The sequence below is a fragment of the Tauraco erythrolophus genome, chromosome 8 (genome assembly GCF_009769465.1).
Source record: "Tauraco erythrolophus isolate bTauEry1 chromosome 8, bTauEry1.pri, whole genome shotgun sequence".
NCBI lineage: Eukaryota > Metazoa > Chordata > Aves > Musophagiformes > Musophagidae > Tauraco > Tauraco erythrolophus.
In genome coordinates this window covers 18,359,059-18,380,451 of record NC_141472.1, presented here as the reverse complement: position 1 = coordinate 18,380,451, position 21,393 = coordinate 18,359,059, and the positions used below count along the sequence as shown (strand labels likewise).

Genomic DNA, 21,393 nt, shown 5'->3' with positions numbered 1-21,393 from the left:
CACTGTCTACACTGCAGGAACTTTACCTACAGTCTAAAATTACTACATCACCTGGGCATAGGGGGAAGCAAAGAACTACAATTTCATAATATGGAACTCCTAACACTTTCATTAGCACCATTCAAAGCGTGCATCAGCTGTTTAACTAAGAAGCAGCTGACAGGTCAGGTAAAGCTTTACAGCAAATTTCAGTGCAAAGTTTACAGTTCTTTTTCATAAGATACTTTGAATCTATGGTTTCATAGCATGTTAAATAATTATGGCTTGATAGATGTACAGTGTTAAGATGCTGAGAACATTTACTTGGAAAAAAGATGAGATTTATAACGGCTGTGAAATGCATTTTAATATATTATGCTGAATCTGTAATATGCAAACAACATGCTGGATTATAAACTGAAGTCCTATTATGAATTCATAGACAAGGGTCAGTATTAGCTCTCTGGGCTAGTGGCATCTGGTTGTCTCAGCTGCTGCTTTTTCAGGCTAACTAGCTTCATCTTCTCTCTAATGTGTTCTGCTGCAGAAGCCATATCACTTGGGCTCCCAAAGTACTGCTCAGACCTAAAAGAAAGAAAAACAAAAAAGTTATCAGTGAAAAGTAAGACATTGCATGAAAATACATGTGAATGACACTAGAAAACACAAAGCAGATAAGAAAATTGGCACTTTTTCCTCTTGAAATTTAAAAGCCACCTTTAAAAGGCTTTGGAGACTCAGTGATGAGACTTGACAGCACATCTTGATGAATTATTACAATACTAAACGACCCTTTTATACCCAAGAGAGTCTCTCAACAGCAGGATGTATAAGCACAAACAGATACTTCCTAACACTTTTTTACTGCTGTTCTCTCACTACTCCCCCAAGTCAGTCTGGCAGTTCCGAGTACTATGACAGTCAAGAAAATCCGTCTATACACAAATTCTGAGGTTATACAATTGCTGTATTATTGAAGGACTCTGAACATGAAGTCAGCCGCATGCTGTCAAATTGTCATCTATCTCAAACTGAAAGAACACATAGCTGTGTAAGTTGATTCTCTCATTCAAATACCACAAAAGAACAGCTGAAATGTTGGGAAGATCACTAACCAAGCCGTGAGCCATAGGAGGATTTGAACAGAATACATGTTTCAGAAGAAGAACAGGTATCAAACCTAGTGTTCAAAGCACAGATGTTGAAGACTTTGGAAATGGTGGTAGGACAAAGGACTTTGGACAGAGTAGGGGGACAGGCATAAGCAGACAGAAAAGTTATTTCATGCAGGAGCAGACTAGTTGACTAGAGAATTCCAAACACAGCAGACTGCACAACTGCACGCAGGATTAGAGTATGTGGCAGATGTTTTTCCTGATGCAGATTAGAAGCCATCAGCGGGACAGGGAACAGTGACCTGGGACTTCCCAAGCAGATACTGACAAAAGTCCTGAAGTGGTCGGAGGCTGATGAAGATGCCTCCAAGCTTTTTATGACATTTTGTATGTTCCTACATTTCTTAAACTACTCCACTAATGAGTAAACTCTTTGCAAATTGTTTGTTAAAAGCTTCAAAAACAGAATACCTAGGGACGATAAGCAGGGGATCCTAGGATTTGGGACAGCTAAGATTCCACTTTTGATAAGGGGCACATGCAGAACTCAGTGCTGAAATGCCAGAGGGGTCAGAAATAACGTTCAAGAAGGAGCATCATGTTAGGACTCAAACCTCAAAATGTGGCAAGTGTCTTTCATGGGGAGCGTTCCCAGGTTCTAAATGTTTGTTTTAAGAATACATAACAGTTGCTACTTTTACCTGGTCACTAAAATCTGCTATACGAAAGTGATATCAAAATACTTCAACAAACATAACAAACTTCCTGACAACCCCTCTGAGCTATAAAATCCTCCACCATCTTCACATGCACTACTGAAAAGGCAGTAAAAATCACTACTAGTTCAGGCCTGGGTCCATTTCCATGGGTAGCACTCCTTACTGAAGGGAATTATACTGCATAGGCGCATGATACTTCAGAAATAAGGTGACAGGAAATTAGTTTTTATGACCCGCTTCCTGTAACTGTATTTTTCAGATCTACTTCAGGTAACCTATAATGCAGCTGCCTGATAGGACCTCATAAGCTTTCAGCCTCTCATTCAAATATTGATTTCAGATCTTGTTCACTATGATACAGGATCCTACACACTCAGGACTAGTTCCAAATTGGTTATATTCAGGTAGAATAAATAAAGTATGAGCTCAGCATTACAATGGATGAGTGTATTTTACTGAACACAGAGAACGAGTTTTATTATAGCTGAGATTCCAAATTCAATTTGCTTTTGTAGCTCAAACAGCCACCAATTTTAATTAGTACGAATAGCTCACAAGGGAAGTACTGTTTTATTTGCTGAATAAATCAAATGTAAATTTATCTTCAATGTACTGGCCTAAGACTTGAGATAGAATTGTGAATAAATGTCAAAATACCAAAATTCAAATCTGATATCTTTTTTCAGGGAGAAGAGATTGGGACTGGTCATTCTTCTGTTACTCTTACATACTTCACTGGTGTAAAGACTGCACAAATCTAACAATTACTAAGTGTGGAAAAAATCACTACTTGGAAAAGCAGGCACATTGTCTTTGGAAAGTTTGAAATTGGACCTGCCTGCTTTCTGTGAAAAGATGGGAAAGAATTTTTAATGAGTATTAGCGCGCTAGCTTTTTAATTGCAGCAATGAGCATTCAGGATTCTTCTGCATACAAGACTATTGTGAAACTTTACCAAAAGCATATTCAGTAGGCATTAGAAAAACATTTTGCATACCCATCAGGAAAACTACAGGCACTGTTAGTCTGCCAACAGCGATTTCCCAACTGCTCAATTTCATCAAATTGCTCCATTTCATAGAAGCTTCAGGGCTGCTCTGGACATTCTTGCAAAATCTGTTTAAAAAAAATAAGAAAATGCAAAATAAAGTAGACAAGGGAGAGCATGCCGTTTGTTTAAGTGCCATTTACTGGCAGAGTGAACGCTCTTTGAGGCATTTTCACTGCCACATTTACATGACATCAACTGAAATATTCCTACAATTCAAAGAAGAAAAATATCAAGCTACACTGAGAAGATAGTTCAGGGCTACCACTGTCTGTACTAGAACATTTTGAATTACTTCTAAGAGGGTATGAAAAAGAAAAAATAGTCTTGCTAGACAATATTCAAGCAATAAATATAAAATGCATGAAACCAGTAACCTGCATCAAGATAGTCATATAAAATAGAAGAAACCATTATCCTGCTGTATTCAGTGTTGGTGTGGCCTCACCTTGAGTACCATGTGCAGTTCTGGGCCCCACAATTCAGAAACATGTGAAGGTCCTTGAATGAGTCCAGAGGAGGGCAACTAAGCTGGTGAAAGGGCTGGAAGGCATGTCCTCTGAGGGGCAGCTGACGACTTAGGTTTGTCTAATTTAGAGAATTTGCTGTCTACAACTTCCAGAGGAGGGGAAGGGGGAAAGGGAGGTGTTGATCTCTTCTCCTTGGTACCCAGTGACAGGACATGTGGGAATAGTTCAAAGCTGCACCAGAGGAGGTTAGACTGGACATTAGAAAGCATTTATTTACCGAGAGGGCAGTCAAACACTGGAGAGGCTTCCTAAAGAGGTGGTCAATGTCCCAAGCCTGTCTGTTTATGAGGCATTTGGACAATGCTTTTAATAACATGCTTTAACTTGGTTGGCCCTGAAGCAGTCAGGCAGTTGGACTAGGTGATTGTTGCAGGTTCCTTCCAGCTGAAACAGCCTATTCCTATAAACATGAATAAACAAATAATGGCTCTTAAAAGCCGTTCAAACTAAATCCACATCTGGCAGAGAACAGGTGGGATTAAAAAAGTCTGAACACAAACATTTCCAGATGGGAATGAGACTCAATACTATACTTAGACTCTGTATTTTCTTCCACTTCTCCCTCTGCACCTTCTTACTTTTTCTAAAGCAGCATGGATATTACAGCATATTTCCTTACAGTCTCATTAATACGTCATAATAGTGCTAGGGGAATCATGGTTGTGAACAAGAGCATTATTTTTTCAGCTATCCATTTACTTTTTTAAACTTGTGATTACCAAAACCATAGCAATTAACTACTGCATAATGAAGAATGCTTATAATATTGACTGAGACAATTATCTTAGGAGTTCATAAACCACTGCATTCAAATCAGGCAAAACTTTTTTCAGCAATCTGTGGCAGCACAGATGATGCATTTTTGCTTTGTGAACCTCCAACAACTCTCAAAGCCTACAAATTCTAAGTATCTTTCATTAATACAAACGAGAAATGAATAAAACCCAAGGAGCATACAAATCAACTTTGCATCCATGCTCTTCTTCAATGACAGAATGAATTTATTTTCTTTTACCATGTGGAAGGTTGGCTTTTTTGCAGTTCTATGCAATTTTATTATCAATATTAGAGATATATACTCTAATTGCTTTTCTAAATGTATCACTTCCCAGAAAGAACGGTTTGCTGGACGAAAAGGCCCTATCTCATCGTCTACATTAATGGACACTGTCTCAAATTCAGGTATTTGAAACTCTCAACATTGCCCACCTTCAGCAATCTGTTACTTAATGGGCAGCTATCCCTCTGAACATCATTGTTGATTTCTCATCCTCCTCTGTGGCTTCTAGCATCATCCAACTGGACACAGTGGTGAGACACTGGGTTATAGGAGTTTGAAAACCATATGAAGGCATAGCTGCATTTTGATGAAAGCCTGTTCAAAACCCTCCAAGTGCAAAATACAAGATGCAGCAACACAGCATGCAAGAAAACTACACCGGTGAAAGTTTAGCTCATTTACACAGTTTGTGAGAAGATCACATTCAAAAGGCACACAGCGTAAAAGGTAATAATCCTTTTAACTCTCCAAGATCATAGATTCATAGAATGGTTTGGGTTGGAAGGGACCTTAAAGATCATCTAGTTCCAACCCTTCTGCCATGGGCAGGGACACCTCTCATCAGACCTTGTTGCTCAAAGCATCATACAACCTGGCCTTGAACACTTCCAAGGATGGGGCATCCACAACTTCTCTGGGCAACCTGTTCCACTGCCTCACCACCCTCAGAGAGAAAAATTTCTTCCTTAGAACTATCAAAATCTCCCCTCTTTCAGTTTAAAACCACTACCCCCTGTCCTACCAGTACATGCCCTTGTTAAATACAAATCCCTCTCCAGCTTTCTTGTAGGCCCCCTTTAGGTACTGGAAGGCTGCTAGAAGGTTTCTCTGGAGCCTTCTCTTCTCCAGGCTGAACAATCCCAACTCTCTCAGCCTGTCTTCACAGGAGAGGTGATCCAGCCCTTGGATCATCTTTGTGGCCCTCCTCTGCACCCACTCCAACAGCTCCATGTCCTTCTTCAGTTGGTGGCCCCAGAGCTGAACGCAGTACTCCAGGTGGAGTCTCACAAGAGCAGAGTAGGGGGGCAGAATCACCTCCCTCGACCTGCTGGCCATGCTTCTTTGGATGCAACCCAGGATATGTTTGGCTTTCTCGGCTGCAAGTGCACATTAACGGCTCATGTTGAGCTTCTCCCCAACCAACACCCCCAAGTCCTTCTCCTCAGGGCTGCTCTTAACCCACTCTCTGCCCAGCCCGTACTTGTGCTTGGGATTGCCCAACCCATGTGCAGGACCTTGCACTTGGCCATGTTGAATTTTAAGCCTGTCAAGGTCCTTCTGGAGGGCATCCCTTCCCTCCAGCGTGTTGACCACACCACACAGCTTGGTGTCATCAGCAAACTTGCTGAGGGTGCCTCAATCCCACTGTCCATGTCACCAACAAGACATTAAACACCACCGACCCCAACAGCGACCCCTGAGGAAAATCACTGGTCTCCCCTTGGACATCAAGCTGTTGACCACAAGTCTTTGAGTGCAACCATCCAGCCAATTCTTTATCCACTGAGTGGTCTGTATGTCAAATCCATGTCTCTCCAATTTAGAGACAAGGACGTCATGCAGGACAGCGTCAAACGCTTTGGACAAGTCCGGATAGATGTCGTTGCTCTTCCCTTCTCTACCAATGCTGCAATCCTGCTGTAGAACACCACCAAATTTGTCAGACACGATTTGCCCTTAGTGAAGCCATATTTGGCTGTCATCGATCACCTCCTTTTTTTCCATGTGTATTAGCACAGCTTTTAGGAGGATCTGCTCCATGATCTTGCCAGGCACAGTGAGACTGACTTGGCCTGTAGTTCCCTAGGTCTTCCTTTTTTCCCTTTTTAAAAATGGAGGCTATGTTTCCCCTTTTCCAGTCAGTGGGAACTTCACCAGACTGCCATGACTTCTCAAATATGATGGATAGTGGTTTAGCAACTGATCTTAAATGACCCCATATCTTTGTATTATACCTGGTAGAAAAACAAATCAAGAAATGTTCCTTGCTTTTAAGAATTACAGTCTAAAACACACAAAGAAATGCTTTATGACTAACATCAGAATTCTCCTCTGAAGAGTTAAAAAAAATATTCTTCCCAGCCCCAACTCAATGCACCTGAACTTCAAGGCTGCTGTTCTTTCTGTTAAGCAGGTGCTATACCAATATAGGTATGCAAGCAATAATTGCATTAAGTATTGAAATTAACAATTAGAAAGATATGCTTAAATTCTTTCTGCTTTTTATAATATTAGAAAGGGGAAAAAAAAACACAACACAGTGACAACTTAATTTTCCTTACATTTGTTTGCTTAAATTCTGATAAATTTTTCTTCTTAAAAACACAACACTTACCTTTTCAGCACTTGAATGAAATGCAACAGCCGTTTCCAGCCGGTGCACTCTTTCTTCAGAAGTTATTGTAAACTGTTTCCACACTCTGTTCAGTCTTGGAAGCGTGTCGCCTGAAGACCTTGAAGTGCATCGCAGGGACTGGCACAGGACAACAGTTTGCCTGTAGTAACTGTCTCCCATAATCATAAGTACTCTAAAAGTTGGAGGAGATGGAGAGAAAGTACACATAAAAACTCTGCATTTAATTTAGGATCTGATTAGCATCTTAAAGCAACAGCAGACAAGTTTGAGATCTCCTCAATTAGGTCCACAAAACACATGAAACTAATCTGGTCAACTAGAAAACACTGCTGAAGCACGAATAAATTGTAATGACCAACCAGTGCTTTTGCTCTTTAAAAAAAAAAAAAATAATCCCCTGTTGTCCAGTGTTCACACTGGCAAAAGAACAGAGCTTCCTGAAAACGTCAACAGCTGCTCTGATCTTACATGGGATACTTGATATCTACTGCCAAGATGACTGTCTCACTGACTTCACTGCCACCATGTTTCTGGTCACCCAGCATCCAGACACGTTGTGGCACATCATTATAAGAGCAAGCTACCCTCCTGCCATCCTCGGTTCTAATTCATCAAAACAGAAAAATCAGTTCCAGTGTATAACAGATGCAATTTGAAAACAGTACATCTGTTAATTAGCAAGTCTGAATTAGACATTTCTAAAAGCAGTATACATCTGAAAGAGCACCTGAAAAAAAAGGCTCAGCTTGTACCCTTTCTATTCTTAAGTGAAATTCTTTCACGTGTACCTGGCACATGTTTGCATATTCAGGATTTGAAAAAAAGATATGCAAACACACCCTATGGTCTCAGTGAATTTCAGTAGACTCTTGTACAGCAGATTCATTAGTTGGCTGCTATGGTCAACAATTAAAGCTGTCAGTTCTGTTACTATTCAAAGTAAGTTCTGTTACTATTCAAAGTTAACTGAATGGTTACTATTCAAAAAGGAAATTCTGGAGGCACAGGAGCGAGCTGTCCCCGTGTGCCGGAAGTCGAGCCGCCGGGGTAGAAAACCAGCTTGGATGACAAAGGAGATTTGGGAACATCTCAAAAGAAAAGGGATGCCTATAAGTCTTGGAAGAATGGGCAGCATCCAGGAATCAATACAGGGAGGAAGTTAGGGCATGTAGGGAGATAATCAGGGGGGCAAAAGCCCAATTGGAACTTAGACTAGCCTGCTCCGTAAGGGACAACAAAAAGTCTTTCTATAAATATATCAATAACAAAAGGAGGGCTAAAGATCACCTCCAGCCCCTACTGGACTCAGGGGGTACGTTAGTCACTAGGGATGAGGACAAGGCTGAGGTCCTTAATGCCTTCTTTGCCTCAGTCTTTAATAATAAGGTCAGCAGTTCCCAGGTGAGCTGGCCTTCGGTGTCTGAGTGCAGGGAGGGAGAGCAAATCGAAGCTCCTGTGATCCAAGAGGAACGGGTCAAGGATCTGCTCCTTCGGCTGGATGCCCACAAGTCTATGGGGCCTGATGGTATCCACCCGAGAGTCCTGAGAGAGCTGGTGGATGTCATTGCCAAACCCCTGTCCATTATCTTTGGGCAGTCTTGGCTCACTGGGGAAGTTCCGCTGGACTGGAGGCTGGCGGATGTTACCCCCATTTACAAAAAAGGGCGGAAGGAGGATCCGGGGAACTACAGGCCTGTCAGTTTGACCTCGGTGACGGGCAAAGTCATGGAACAGGTTATCTTGAGTGCTATTAATGAGCACATACAGGTTAACCGGGTGATCAGGCCCAGTCAACATGGGTTTATGAAAGGCAGGTCTTGCCAATCAAACCTGATCACCTTCTATGACAGGGTGACCCGCCTGGTTGACGAGGGAAGGGCTGTGGATGTAGTTTTCCTTGACCTCAGTAAAGCCTTTGATACAGTTTCTCATAGTGTTCTGGTTGAGAACTGGTAACTGCTGGCCTGGATAGGCACACCCTCCTTTGGGTTAAAAACTGGCTGGATGGCCGGGCCCAAAGAGTGGTGGTAAATGGGGCTAAATCCGGCTGGAGGCCGGTCACCAGTGGGGTTCCCCAGGGCTCAGTGCTGGGTCCAGTTCTGCTGAACATCTTTATCAACGACCTGGATGAGGGGATTGAATGTACCCTCAGTAAATTTGCGGACGACACCAAGCTGGGAGGCTGTGTCGATCTGCTCGAGGCTAGGGAGGCCCTTCAGAGGGATTTGAACAGACTGGATCGTTGGGCTGAGGCCAATGGCATGAGCTTTAATAAGGCCAAGTGCAGAGTCCTTCACTTGGGGTATAAAAACCCCAAGCATCGCTATAGGCTCGGGGAAGAGTGGCTGGAGAGCTGCCTGGCGGAGAAGGACCTGGGGGTCTTGGTTGACTACCGGCTTGATATGAGCCAGCAGTGTGCCCAGGTGGCCAAAAGGCCAATGGGATACTGGCGTGTATCAAGAATAGTGTGACCAGGAAGTGACCCTGCCCCTGTACTCGGCACTGGTGAGGCTGCACCTGGAATATTGTGTCCAGTTTTGGGCCCCTCGCTTTAAGAGAGATATTGAGCTCCTGGAGCGAGTCCAAAGAAGGGCGACTAAACTGGTCAAGGGGCTGGAAAATAAAACTTATGAGGAGCGGCTGAGGGAGTTGGGGCTGTTTAGCCTGGAGAAGAGGAGGCTGAGGGGAGACCTGATTACGGCCTATAAATACTTGAGAAAAGATGGTGGGGAGGTTGGGGAAGGGCTCTTTACATTAGTGATGGGTGATAGAACAAGGGGAAACGGGCATAGCTTAGTCAGGGGAGATTCAGGTTGGATGTTAGAAAGTATTTCTTCTCTGAAAGGGTTGTCAGCCACTGGAATAGGCTGCCCAGGGAGGTGGTTGAGTCCCCATCCTGGATGTGTTTAAGAATAGGGTGGATGATCTACTTGAGGATATGGTTTAATGGGGATTAGGGATGGTTGGACTCGATGATCTATAAGGTCTTTTCCAACCTAGAAATCTATGAAATCTATGTTCAACCACTAACTCTGCTAGTGCTAAAACTCCTTGTACAAGCAGGACTGTCATACACCAGTCAACTCCATCTAGAAAACCAACAGAAGGACAGGTTGTTTCATGAAGTACAGCACAAAATAGACTAAACCCATCCATATTTCAGCATTTTGATTACAGTCCTTCAAAAGTCATTATAATGAGTGTTTGAAATATATGCCTTTTACAGAAGTCCATGTGAACTTTGTGCTTTGTGGTTTGCAATGTCTGTGTGAAACAGAATAAACTAAGGTAGTGAACTGCAGCATCGCTATTGCTGATGGAACTTCAAATCTCATTAGGCTCATCTCCATTCCAGCAATCGCAATTTCTTCATTCCAACACTGAGCCAAACCATTAAGACCAGTAACAGCTGTTCCATGATTGTTCATACAGGTACCAATTCTATGTAGGAGATCATCTGAAACTGTCCAAAACCCATATTGTTAAAAAGTAATTCATTTCACCTGTGCAACATCAACGAATTTTCGATGTTTCTCCAGTAAAACTTTTGTTTCTTGAGTATCATCTCCCAATCGGATGTGTGTCTTCAGCAGAGCATCCAGTAGTTCACTTAACCATTCTACTGCCTTAAAAACACAAGTTAAAAGAATAAAACCTAGTAAATCAGAAAGAAATTAATCCAGAAGGGTGAAGCAACTTCAGTACTAGCATATATCACAAGCTGGTAGGTCATGCATGGAATCACCAAATATACTATTTTCAGTCATTGCTGTGTTCTTTATTTTCACTGTAAATTCACTAAACAAAATTACATTTGACAAAAATAATACTGTACAACTATCAATCCACACAAGTTTAGCCAGTGGACTACAAAGACCAGAACGATGAAATTTCCGTGGGCATTTCCATACCTGAGCGGCATCCTCTTCACATTTAAATAACTGTACCATCTGAAGCATCTTCAGTCGCCGCACATCCACCATATCCTCGCACCTTAAACAGTAGCACAGACTCACCAACACATGTAGAGCAGACAATACACTCACTTTGACAGCGATGTTTTTAGTGAGCAACATTAAGATGCAAATGTTCACGTAAAGCTGATTAAAGCATTTCTGTGCTGCTTAGCTTGGCCAAAATACGTAATGCCTCACATAACAATAAGAAACGTGCAATAAATAGAACTGAGCACTACAACCCACTAAAATCACCACCCTCAAGACTCCCAATATGGTTACGCTATAGATACTGATACCAGCAGTAGCTACAAGGCCTTCCAGCTGCATGGCAGGTTCCTAACCTTGTTGCTCTGGTAAGATTTGCAAGTCACGCAGAGGCTCACATGGCTAAGACCGACCTTTTCCTACTGAAGTCTAGGTGAAAGCTGGCTTAAACCTAGCATAATTCTGAATGGTACTGTGAACTGGTCACAAAGTTTTCTTAGAGAATAAAATGAGGACTGATAAAGGATGTTAACCATAGAACGGTTTGGGTTGGAAGGGACCTGAAAAATCATCTAGTTCCAACCCCCCTGCCATGGGCAGGGACACCCTCCACTACACCAGGTTGCCCAAAGCCTCATCCAACCTGGCCTTGAACACCTCCAGGGATGGGGCATCCACAACTTCTCTGGGCAACCTGTTCCAGTGCCTTGCCACCCTCTGAGTGAAAAATTTCTTCCTTATATCTAATCGAAATCTGCCCTCTTTCAATTTAAAGCCATTTCCCCTTGTATAATCACTACATGTCCTTGTAAAATAAGCTTAATAAATCTTTTTCCTTTTTTCTTTTTAGCTAACTAAAGATTGTAATAATTGAACCCTTATACGATGATGTCCTTTGCTATAACTTGTCAGGAAGTATTTCAAAATCTAATTCATATAAAAACTAATTTTAATACTCTTGTTCTGAATTAAGCATATTTTGCAGTTATTATCGAAAGTTCTTTTCTTTCCACAGTGAGAGCTATGCTAATACATTTAGCAGAATGACTTTTCCACTTAAATTTCAGAGCCTACTAAGTAGATAGCAAGATTCAGACTCGTGTCCAGTGCAAATGGAATTACTAATGTCAACAACAGTTAGCACTATAAGTGAATGCAAAAGATGGTATGCACAGATCTGTTTTTTCAAACCGGTTGCAAACATAAGCACTTCCAAAGAACAGTTGTTACCATGCTGCATTTTGTTACATGTCCTGTAGTGCTTACAGAAAGGAAATTTGTTGCTCTAATAATGCAGGAAAGCAGTTTATGGGTTCTAAAAGAATAAATAAAGCAGCAAAATGCTCCTAAAAATAAACATTAGGTGTATATCAATAAATGAGAAACAGTCAATAGAATTTGGAAAAAAAAAAGAATTGTCCCAAAAATTACTATTAAATGCTACTATTGAGAGATAGTAGTCCTTATTGTATTTTTTTGCCTCGCCTCCAGACTGAAGAACTTTGTTTAATCATTCATCATCCAGAAGCTGCTTTGTATCTTTGTCTGAACATTTTATTGACTTTTTGATCCTCAAATTTACTTCTCATAATTCTATATCCCTTTTCACAGAATCACAGAATGTTAGGGATTAGAAGGGACCCCAAAGGATCATGTAGTCCAATCCCCCTGCCTGAGCAGGACCACCTAGATCAGATCACACAAGAACGCGTCCAGGTGGGTTTTGAACATCTCCAGAGAAGGAGACTCCACAACCTGTCTGGGCAGCCTTTTGAGAATAGAGACCAGAATTGTGTAACACTTAAAACAAAAATGTACACTACAAATCTATACAGTGACACAGTGACATTTTCCTTTCAGTTTTCTATTCCTTTCCCAATTATTTGGGTGTTCTACTTGCTTCTTACAGTATGAGTGAACATTAAAGCAATTTTTGCAAAAGTTTTCCAATGTTTATCTTTGACTTAACAGCTGGTTTAGAATCCATTACTACATATGCAAAGTTTTTCCTTCTCTTACGCGCATTTCTCTTCTCGGTACTGAATTCCAACTACCATTTTATTGCACAATGACACATGGTCCTCTATAGCTCTTCACAGTTGGCCCTCTAAACACACATGCTGCTCAAGTAAATAGGATTCAGAGGACACACTTTTAAGTATAATATATATTGTAGTATATATAATAATATATAATAATATAGAACAGTACCTTTTCTAAGTGTTATCAAAACTCATGGTTTTCTTACACTAAAATACCTACAAAAACAATTTGTGAATGGTAGAATTAATTCCTAAAATAAGCAACTTGATGCTCATCAGACCTTGTTGTTCCCTAGAGGCACCTTTTGTTCAGCCATTGCCCTCAAAGTTTAGGCACTTTCTATGGAGAGCACTTTATTGTCTCAGGGGTTCCAGCAGTATCAATGAGCAACATCATCTGATTCTGCCACTTTTGAGCAGAAAAAAAAAGGCAGTACTACTGCACCTTTAAGAAAAAATAATCCATGAAAGGCTTGGAAGAAGAGGATGATGGCAGAATCCATCCTTCTCGCAAATTCAATTCTCCCCAGCATTTTTCTCTACTACAACTTTATTCCTCACCCTATCTTTTTCGAAAACTCACAAAAAACCCATGTTTTGAAAACTGAACTCTGCCTCCCATTTTGTACCCTGGCCCCCTGACACCAGCTCATCTTTCTTCCTGTCATCAGGAGTGAAAACGCAACGTTCAAAGGGCAGATGCTCTGAAAGAGGAGAAACAAGTGTGTACATAACACATAATTTTAGAGCCATCATCACTACTATAGTCTTAGTATACCTTCCATCTCAAACTGCTAACACATAAAGATGCCTCTTGCATCCATTCCTTAACTCTGTATAAAAAGGAATGTATAATTCTTGAGCATTTACAAGTACAGGAAAGCACTCAAATACTCCATCCAGTACTGAAATACAAAAGGTGCTTGGATTTAGGAATATGCTGCAACAGACTAAGCAGGGAAGCTTATGTCCCATTTAATTTATATTTGTAGTGTATCTACAGTTGTACTATATCACTTAACTGAAGATAAAGCAAAATGGTCTCTTTAAAAAAATATATATATTATATATACATATATAAATTACATATATTTATATATATGTATCATTATATATTTTATAAATATATATCACGACCTATCAGCACACAAATCTTAATGACTAGAACTGTTGATATTACCTTTGTTTTCTAAGCTGCATATCTTCCATCACTCCTTGGATATGGTCCACATTTTCTTTGTTTTCAATGGTCACATCTTTTCCATAGGCCCAGGATGCCTGATTAGAGATCTGATCAAGAAGACTTTGACCTTTCTCACGCAAGCCTTGCAAGCCTAAGTCTAAGGAATAAAGAAAAAATGAAACTAAATAGTCATTCTTATAAATTTGTGGGTTTTTTTTTTTCTCAAATAGAGCTATGAAATGCAACAGAACCTGAGATGGAAGGCTGGAAAATGAAAAGGACATTATGTCTTTCATTGCCCTTTCCAACTTTTAAGTGTGAGTGAGCATTTGTCTATACTAATGAAGAGCTAAGGCTTTGCTATTTTATGACCTAGAAGATAACAAGAGAAGGAATAAAAGCTGACAGTGGGTATTAACTTTTCAGCATATAAATAGCTAATTAATATCTTTCATCCACACAGTTGCACAATACCTAAAGTATTTATCACTGCTAAGCAGTTGTAGCCTGAATGTTCTTCCATGCCTGGTAGAAGTTACTACTTTATAATACATCTGACATGGCTGATACATTTTTCTATACTGAGATATGCCAACCCTTAGAATCTGCTGTTACATCTATTATTTGGCAGCTCTACTCCCTGTTTTCCTAAAGAAAAATCTAGTTTATTCATCAAACTGTTACATTCCAATCATAATTACTTCTACCATATATGGTTTTGCTTCAAAGCTTTTTCTCCTACAACATATTGGACTAGATGATCATTGTAGGCCCCTTTTAACTGGAATAATCTATTCTATATGCTTGACAGTATAAACAACCTTAAACATGCCATTTATTAACATGCACATTCAAAGCTACTGCTCAGCACAAACGTTCTAAAACTGAGTAGATAATCCTAATCATGAAGTGGTCAGTTCTAGACACAAAAAGATCATCTAAGTACTATATTCCTAAGATATTAAGGATGATTAGTGAGGAAAAAGTTTGTTTACAGATGAAATGCATTATAATAGTACATAACAAATCTATATTACATGTAAAACATTTAAAAGAAAACACTTCCAAATCATTTTCCCAGATAGAAATACTATGCAGTAGATAGCATAAGCAAGTCAAAGGTAGTTAGGTGGAGCACTACTTAGCTACGAATCGAAAGAGATGTTATTTTTTCTGCTGTCTTTTTTTAAAGGAGGTGGTGAGATTACTGGATGTTTTTTGTAATGCATTCATTAGAATGTGTGTATCTGAAACACAAATATTTTGCTTACCAACACTTTTCAATTTCTCTTCTAGTAGTTTTAAAGTTTGTTGAATTGATGCTCCATCTGCTGGTGCTACATCTACACACAACATTCCTAGTAAGCCATCCAATGCTGAGACAACTAAAATGAAAAATAACATAAATATTGATATTTATAAATAAGTTTTGAGCTTCAAATGGTTGAGTCTGCACTCTTCTTCTAAATGTTTGGAAATCTGTCATTTTAGAAGTCACTCTTTGCATCTCTAGGAAATGAAAGTCAACGTGGAAGATAAATGACTCATCTGCCTATAAAATTTCAAGAGTATACATCTCTAGATGGGGAGGGGGGGGAAGCCAAGTTGTTTTTTAGACAAGTATAGGAAAGGAATAAATGCGAATTTAAAAAAGAAACTGAAAAGTACACCAAATTGCAGTTTAGTTAATGCATATGCTTCTAATTTTAAAAAATACCAAGAAAAACTGACTTTTTACCTAGTAACCATTTTATTTCAAAAGCTATTGAAATGTAAGACGTATCAAAAGCACTTCCCTCCTAAAAAAAGAGGAAATCCATCTTCTTAGTGTTTCAATTATAGTAAATGAAGGCTTACTGCATTGTCCAAATGACATTGCATTTCCCCAACTCCCTAAATTTTTTCCCATGTATTCAACATTTATAATACTAAGGCAATAATATATTGACAGGTGAGCCTGTGAAAAGTTGAAAAGAAAAACTTACATCCTGGGCAACACTGTGGAATTCAAGTGCTGCTTGTAATAGATTCTGCCTGAATTCCAGCTGGCTTGCCTGCCGGTAACACACATCACTCAGCTGTTGCTGCAATGCTTTCAATTCCACAAGGTCCTCCTCATCCCCTGCATTTAGAAGAGCTGCTATCTGCTGATTAAGCTCAACATAAACAGCAAACCACTCCTACAAACACAAGAAAATTAAGCATTAAATTAATACCAAACATAATTCTATTTCTCTTAAAATGTCATACACCTAACTGCAGACTAATCAATAATCAGGCTCAAAAAAGGAACTTACTACAGCTTACACTATAATTATGAAATCTCACACAGGAGTTAAAAACATTCCTAATTTCCAATCAACTCAAAAAGAGCTTAGTGCATTTTAATAGATGTACTGTAGTATAAAACAAGGATGCAGAAAGATGGGAAGATCACAAGGCATGGCTACCAGCTCCCATCACAAATTCCCACTCAAACTATTTTACTGAACCAACAGAGGAATTCCACCATTTTTAAACAAATTTCTAATGCTTACATGTTTATAGTGCTCTCCTGAAACAAAAGACCTTTTGCCAAGGGGTAAGCTATTACAAAAGCTGTTCATAAGTCTACCTAGGCGTCACTTTCATTGACATCCTTGAAATCAGCAATAATTTTCTTAAACCATTTAGAAAGAAATACTACTGTCACCAAAGTATAAGTAATCTCTATCTTCTAAGTAAGACAGAGTATCCATGTTCAGGAACTTCAAATGACCCTTGTTTCCTATTTAAGGAAAGCTTTCTATTACTCAATTCAAATTGTCCCGATTTGTTTTTCTAGTGCTTTGATTACTGAATCTATACATAGGAGTTAGTTATGTTGTCATGGTGGTATATTTGCAAAAGAAAATAGTTCAGATGTTTAACAATTCTGGGAGATTTAAAAACTACTTGATACATCAAGATCACATTCACATCTTGCATGACTGAGATGCCTGTAAAGCAAAACATGTTTGCTCAACAGCTTTTATTTTGGCCTACAGTAAGGCGACCTTCAAACGCCCTACGCGTTTCTAATGCTATGGAATAGCACCATCTATTGGCCTAAAATATCTGATTTAATTAGTATTCTTGTCACTCTCCTATTGGGATGCTTGTAATTTTTTAAAATTATGCCTTCAGCTTTTGCATCATTTCTTTACAAAGCATGCAAATATTGAGTAAAAATATCCATATTCTGAAATTTTTTTCTTTTTATCCAAAGCTGCCTCTACCATCTGCTCACAGGAAGAAACTAAGTATGGAAAGATGCAAGGAGGGGAAAAAGCAATGAAAAAGTTTGCAACCAGCCAAAAATTAAGAGCAGAATAAATCTCTCATCTATCCTAAAAGGGGCAACTGAGACGACATAATATGGAAACATCTTCCATTGTCACACATGTACTATAGATACATAGGTTTAATAAACTCAGTTTACACAACGCAACTCGTGTTCGACGTCTAAAGGTAGTAACAAAAGCTTATGAGTGTGACAAGTCAACTATAACATAAGAAGTCAAACAAAAATCTAGATTAATAATTTTTATTTTTAGCATTAAATAAGTAAAACAGTTGTAGTACTTGATTTGGTCAGGCTATCAGTGAAATTAGGAGGCTGGTAAACCAGTCCTCTCCATAGGGGAAAGTTAAGCACAACTGTACAAGACAGCTTAAAACCATGGAGAAAAAGGCCAATATTTGCTCAAAAATAACACCTTTAGTATATTGCTCATGAATAAAACAGTCAGAAAATGAAAATCCAAAAAAAAACCCCACCTCCCTCTCCAAATCAAACAAAAACCCCAGAATATTCCAAACAAGGAAAAAAAAAAGTCTCCCTAAGAAAAAAAAAAAATCTCCCTAAGAATTTTTTTTTTTCCACTTCAGAGTAAATACAAGTAAAAAAGCCAATCTTTAGAACAAATCGAACATTTTTTCAAGTATCTTCAAAACAAAAGTAATATAATCAACAATAAATAGGAGATGATGAAAGAAAGCAAGCATACAAGCTGTCAATTCAATTATTAGGAGAAAAAAATAGGAAAATACTGAAAGAGGAAGATTACACTCAGCTATTATGAGATGTTTAATAATCCAAGGGAAGAGGCAAAGCACATTTCCCAGTGCTGTTAAAAAAATTGTTTTAATTTATAAAAAAAAATCTACATTTAAGGTAAGCCAGTGGTCTCCCAATTACCAATTCTGGTATAAAATAATATAAAAAAAATAATTAAAAAAATAATTTTTCTGACTGTTGGCACCAGTGTTTCATGTTGTCACTGCTTTAGTGATGACCAAACCGTAGGCTGGCCTGCAAAGTTCAGTGGGATTTCAGTGATTTCAAGGATTGTATTTAGTCCCAGCTAAAGCATAGTTCTGTTACAAACATCCAGGTGAGAACAAATTACATCCAATCTTGTTTTCGCTCTTGAGTTTGAAGTGCTAATATGACTGAAAGATATTCAAAATTATTTTTGTCAATGAAGTAGGCGGGGGATTATTTTTTTTTTCCTTGCCAATTAGGATTTTAACTGTAAGATGTTTTACACTTCATATTATAACCCAGTGATCATTTTCTTTGCCATGACTGTAAAGGGAACTTAGGAAAAGTGGACAGACTTGTCAATATCTACGTCACAGAAAGTCAGAAAGAGCAACACTCCTTTTGGGAACACTGAATATTCATATCCCAATTACAGTTAATCATCTGATGGAAAGATAAAATTCTACTGAACCTTAGGAAGTCTTCAAAATTAGAACCAAAGCCATCAAGTCAGTACGGTTACAAAACAGTCTCTTCAAGATTTCATTATAAATTATACAATATAAATTATAACTTATAACATAAATTATATCTTAAGTCTTAATCAATTAAAGTGTTAAGCCAGTTTCAGCTACTGGTAAACGTAGTTTACTAAAGACAAAAATATTAACTTATTCACCTGAGAAGTACAGGACTTCTCAGCCATTTTGGCAGGGAGGAAAAAGGAAATTTACTCCTCCTACTCAACATGAAATTTAAGAACTGCTGTAATATAATAAAAACAAGAAAAATCAGATAGAAATCAGTCTTTTTCTACACTGGAGAACAAAATAAATAACATGTACATATAATGACCACATTAAGTTCTTAAACTGCTCAGGTACTGTACCTTCCCCCTACAACCCACAGAATCATGCACTATGCAAAATTCCTAAATACTCATAACCAAAATATATTGCTCATAACTACAAGTACTTAGAATTTTTTGCTACTTCAAAAGGGTATGGGAAGTCTCACACTGTGCTGACTCTCAATCTCTTCATGTTTCTGTTGCAAAGCTTGTGAAGCTCTAATCGAATCACCTATTCCCCACTGGGTTCTTAGCTGTTCTGATCCAGGTCCTTCAAGCCAGTTGACTACCTGTCAATAAGACAAAGATGACAAAAATAAAGTAGCAAATCAAGTACACAAACTGGTAAAAAAAAGAATTTTGTAACATAAGCAGAAATATTTCAAAGTAAGTATACATTTACAGAAAAAAAAAAAAATCTTTTTAGGATCTGTAGAAGTCTTGTTGAATCCATTCGCATCTTCAAAAGCTTTAAGTAGAAACTCCATGAAAGCAGGTGGCAGCTAGCAACAGATTTGTCATGCAATACTTATCGTTTCATATCTCTGTCAATAAAACCACAATATTCTTGATAATGGACCTCTCAGGCAAAAAAAAAAAAAATCTTGTTCGAACACAAGTGAATTACAATGCACCGCTGTATTCAACCTCACATCTAAGAGTCTTCTCCTAATTTTGTTGAATGTATTAACACTCAAGTACAGGATATGTACTTATTCCAAAATTAAATTTACACAAGCACTTAATATTTTATACATTTATATCTTTCTCTATTCAAATAACAGAAGCCTCTTACAGAGTCTTAATGGCCACATCTCATGAGATCTGCCTTTATGGACATTTTTGTAGGGTCATGACAACAGAATTTTAGACTACAGCATTGGATTTCTTTTATTTTTATTTTGAAACGATTTCATTTGAAATTAGTATTATTCAAAGTAAAGCAAGAGTATCTCAAATTTTAGTTTCCTTATACACATTTGAATTATCAAATTATATCTATAGCAAAATTTATGATAAATTTTTAAATATCTAGAAAACAGAGACAGCCATGATGAAACCTAGTGCAAAAGTCACTTAATCCTAGAGTCCTGAAGCAAGGAAGTGCAGGAATACCTCCACATTCTGAACCTTAATGAAAAGCATAGGAAGCAAGCTTCCTCTCTTTAATGTGACTTCTGTTTAAACAAAGATGACAGAACAGCTTCACACAGTTTTTCAGGAAATATAATACAATACACAATGTAACACCGTAACCATGAAGACAAATGAAAAAGGGACCAATTGGACCATCTTCCTAGTGCTGCTAGGCTACATTGCAACAGTAATCAAGAATGACCATCACTATCACAGAAGGCCATGAAGATGATCCGAGGGCTGGAGCACCTCTGCTATGAAGACAGGCTGAGAGAGTTGGGGTTGTTCAGCCTGGAGAAGAAAAGGCTCCGGGGTGACCTTATCGCAGCTTTCCAGTACCTAAAGGGGGCCTACAGGAAAGCTGGAGAGGGACTTTTTATAAGGGTGTGCAGTGATAGAACAAGGGGCAATGGCTTTAAACTGCAAGAGGGGAGATTTCGATTAGATATAAGGAAGAAATTTTTCACTCAGAGGGTGGTGAGGCACTGGAGCAGGTTGCCCAGAGAAGTTGTGGATGCCCCATCCCCGGAGGTGTTCAAGGCCAGGTTGGATGAGGCTTTGGGCAACCTGGTGTAGTGGAGGATTTCTCTGCCCATGGCAGGGGGGTTGGAACTAGATGATCTTTAAGGTCCCTTCCAACCCTAACCATTCTATGATTCCACCCCATCTCTTAGTAATCATGTCTATCTTCCCATCTGCCTTTTTCACGTCATCCCCCCCCCCTACTCCCAGCACTGTTTTCAGAGCAGGTATTCTTTGCTCCAAAAGTATCCTGAGTCTTCCTTACTTTTATCATTTCTAGGGCGAATTAAGACTCAGTTCTAGGTTCTTTTTGTTTAAAAAGAAACTTCCTGTTGTGTTCAGCAACTCTGCACAGCTGTTACTGGTTGAAAATGGAATGGACCTAGAAGTGAAGGCACCCAGATGTCCCCCTGGAACCTCAGTGTAGCCCAGAAAACTCATATATGGAAATGACTTCTCATACAAGTCAAACAGTGTGCAAGACTACTGCTTAGCAGTGCCCGCTCTGACCAAGACCATCTCCCCTTCGCAAGTTTCCAGCAACTATCGCATTGCCTCTGAAACTGTCAAGCTTAGCACACAGCCGTTCTTGCGTGACAGATACTTGAACTGAAGAGAGAAAA

General features: G+C 39.0%; 1 protein-coding gene across 1 annotated transcript in view; it reads right to left on the bottom strand.

Moving 5' to 3' along the window:
* Nucleotides 1-434: 434 nt before the first annotated feature.
* SESTD1 (SEC14 and spectrin domain containing 1) overlaps nucleotides 435-21,393 on the bottom strand; it is a 50,638-nt gene continuing 29,679 nt past the window's right edge. Inside the window, 10 exon segments of the mRNA XM_086615761.1 lie at nucleotides 435-564; nucleotides 2,811-2,929; nucleotides 6,787-6,942; nucleotides 6,944-6,979; nucleotides 10,311-10,433; nucleotides 10,719-10,800; nucleotides 13,974-14,133; nucleotides 15,248-15,352; nucleotides 15,958-16,156; nucleotides 19,279-19,401. Coding sequence (XP_086471887.1) covers nucleotides 435-564; nucleotides 2,811-2,929; nucleotides 6,787-6,942; nucleotides 6,944-6,979; nucleotides 10,311-10,433; nucleotides 10,719-10,800; nucleotides 13,974-14,133; nucleotides 15,248-15,352; nucleotides 15,958-16,156; nucleotides 19,279-19,401 — 1,233 coding nt within the window.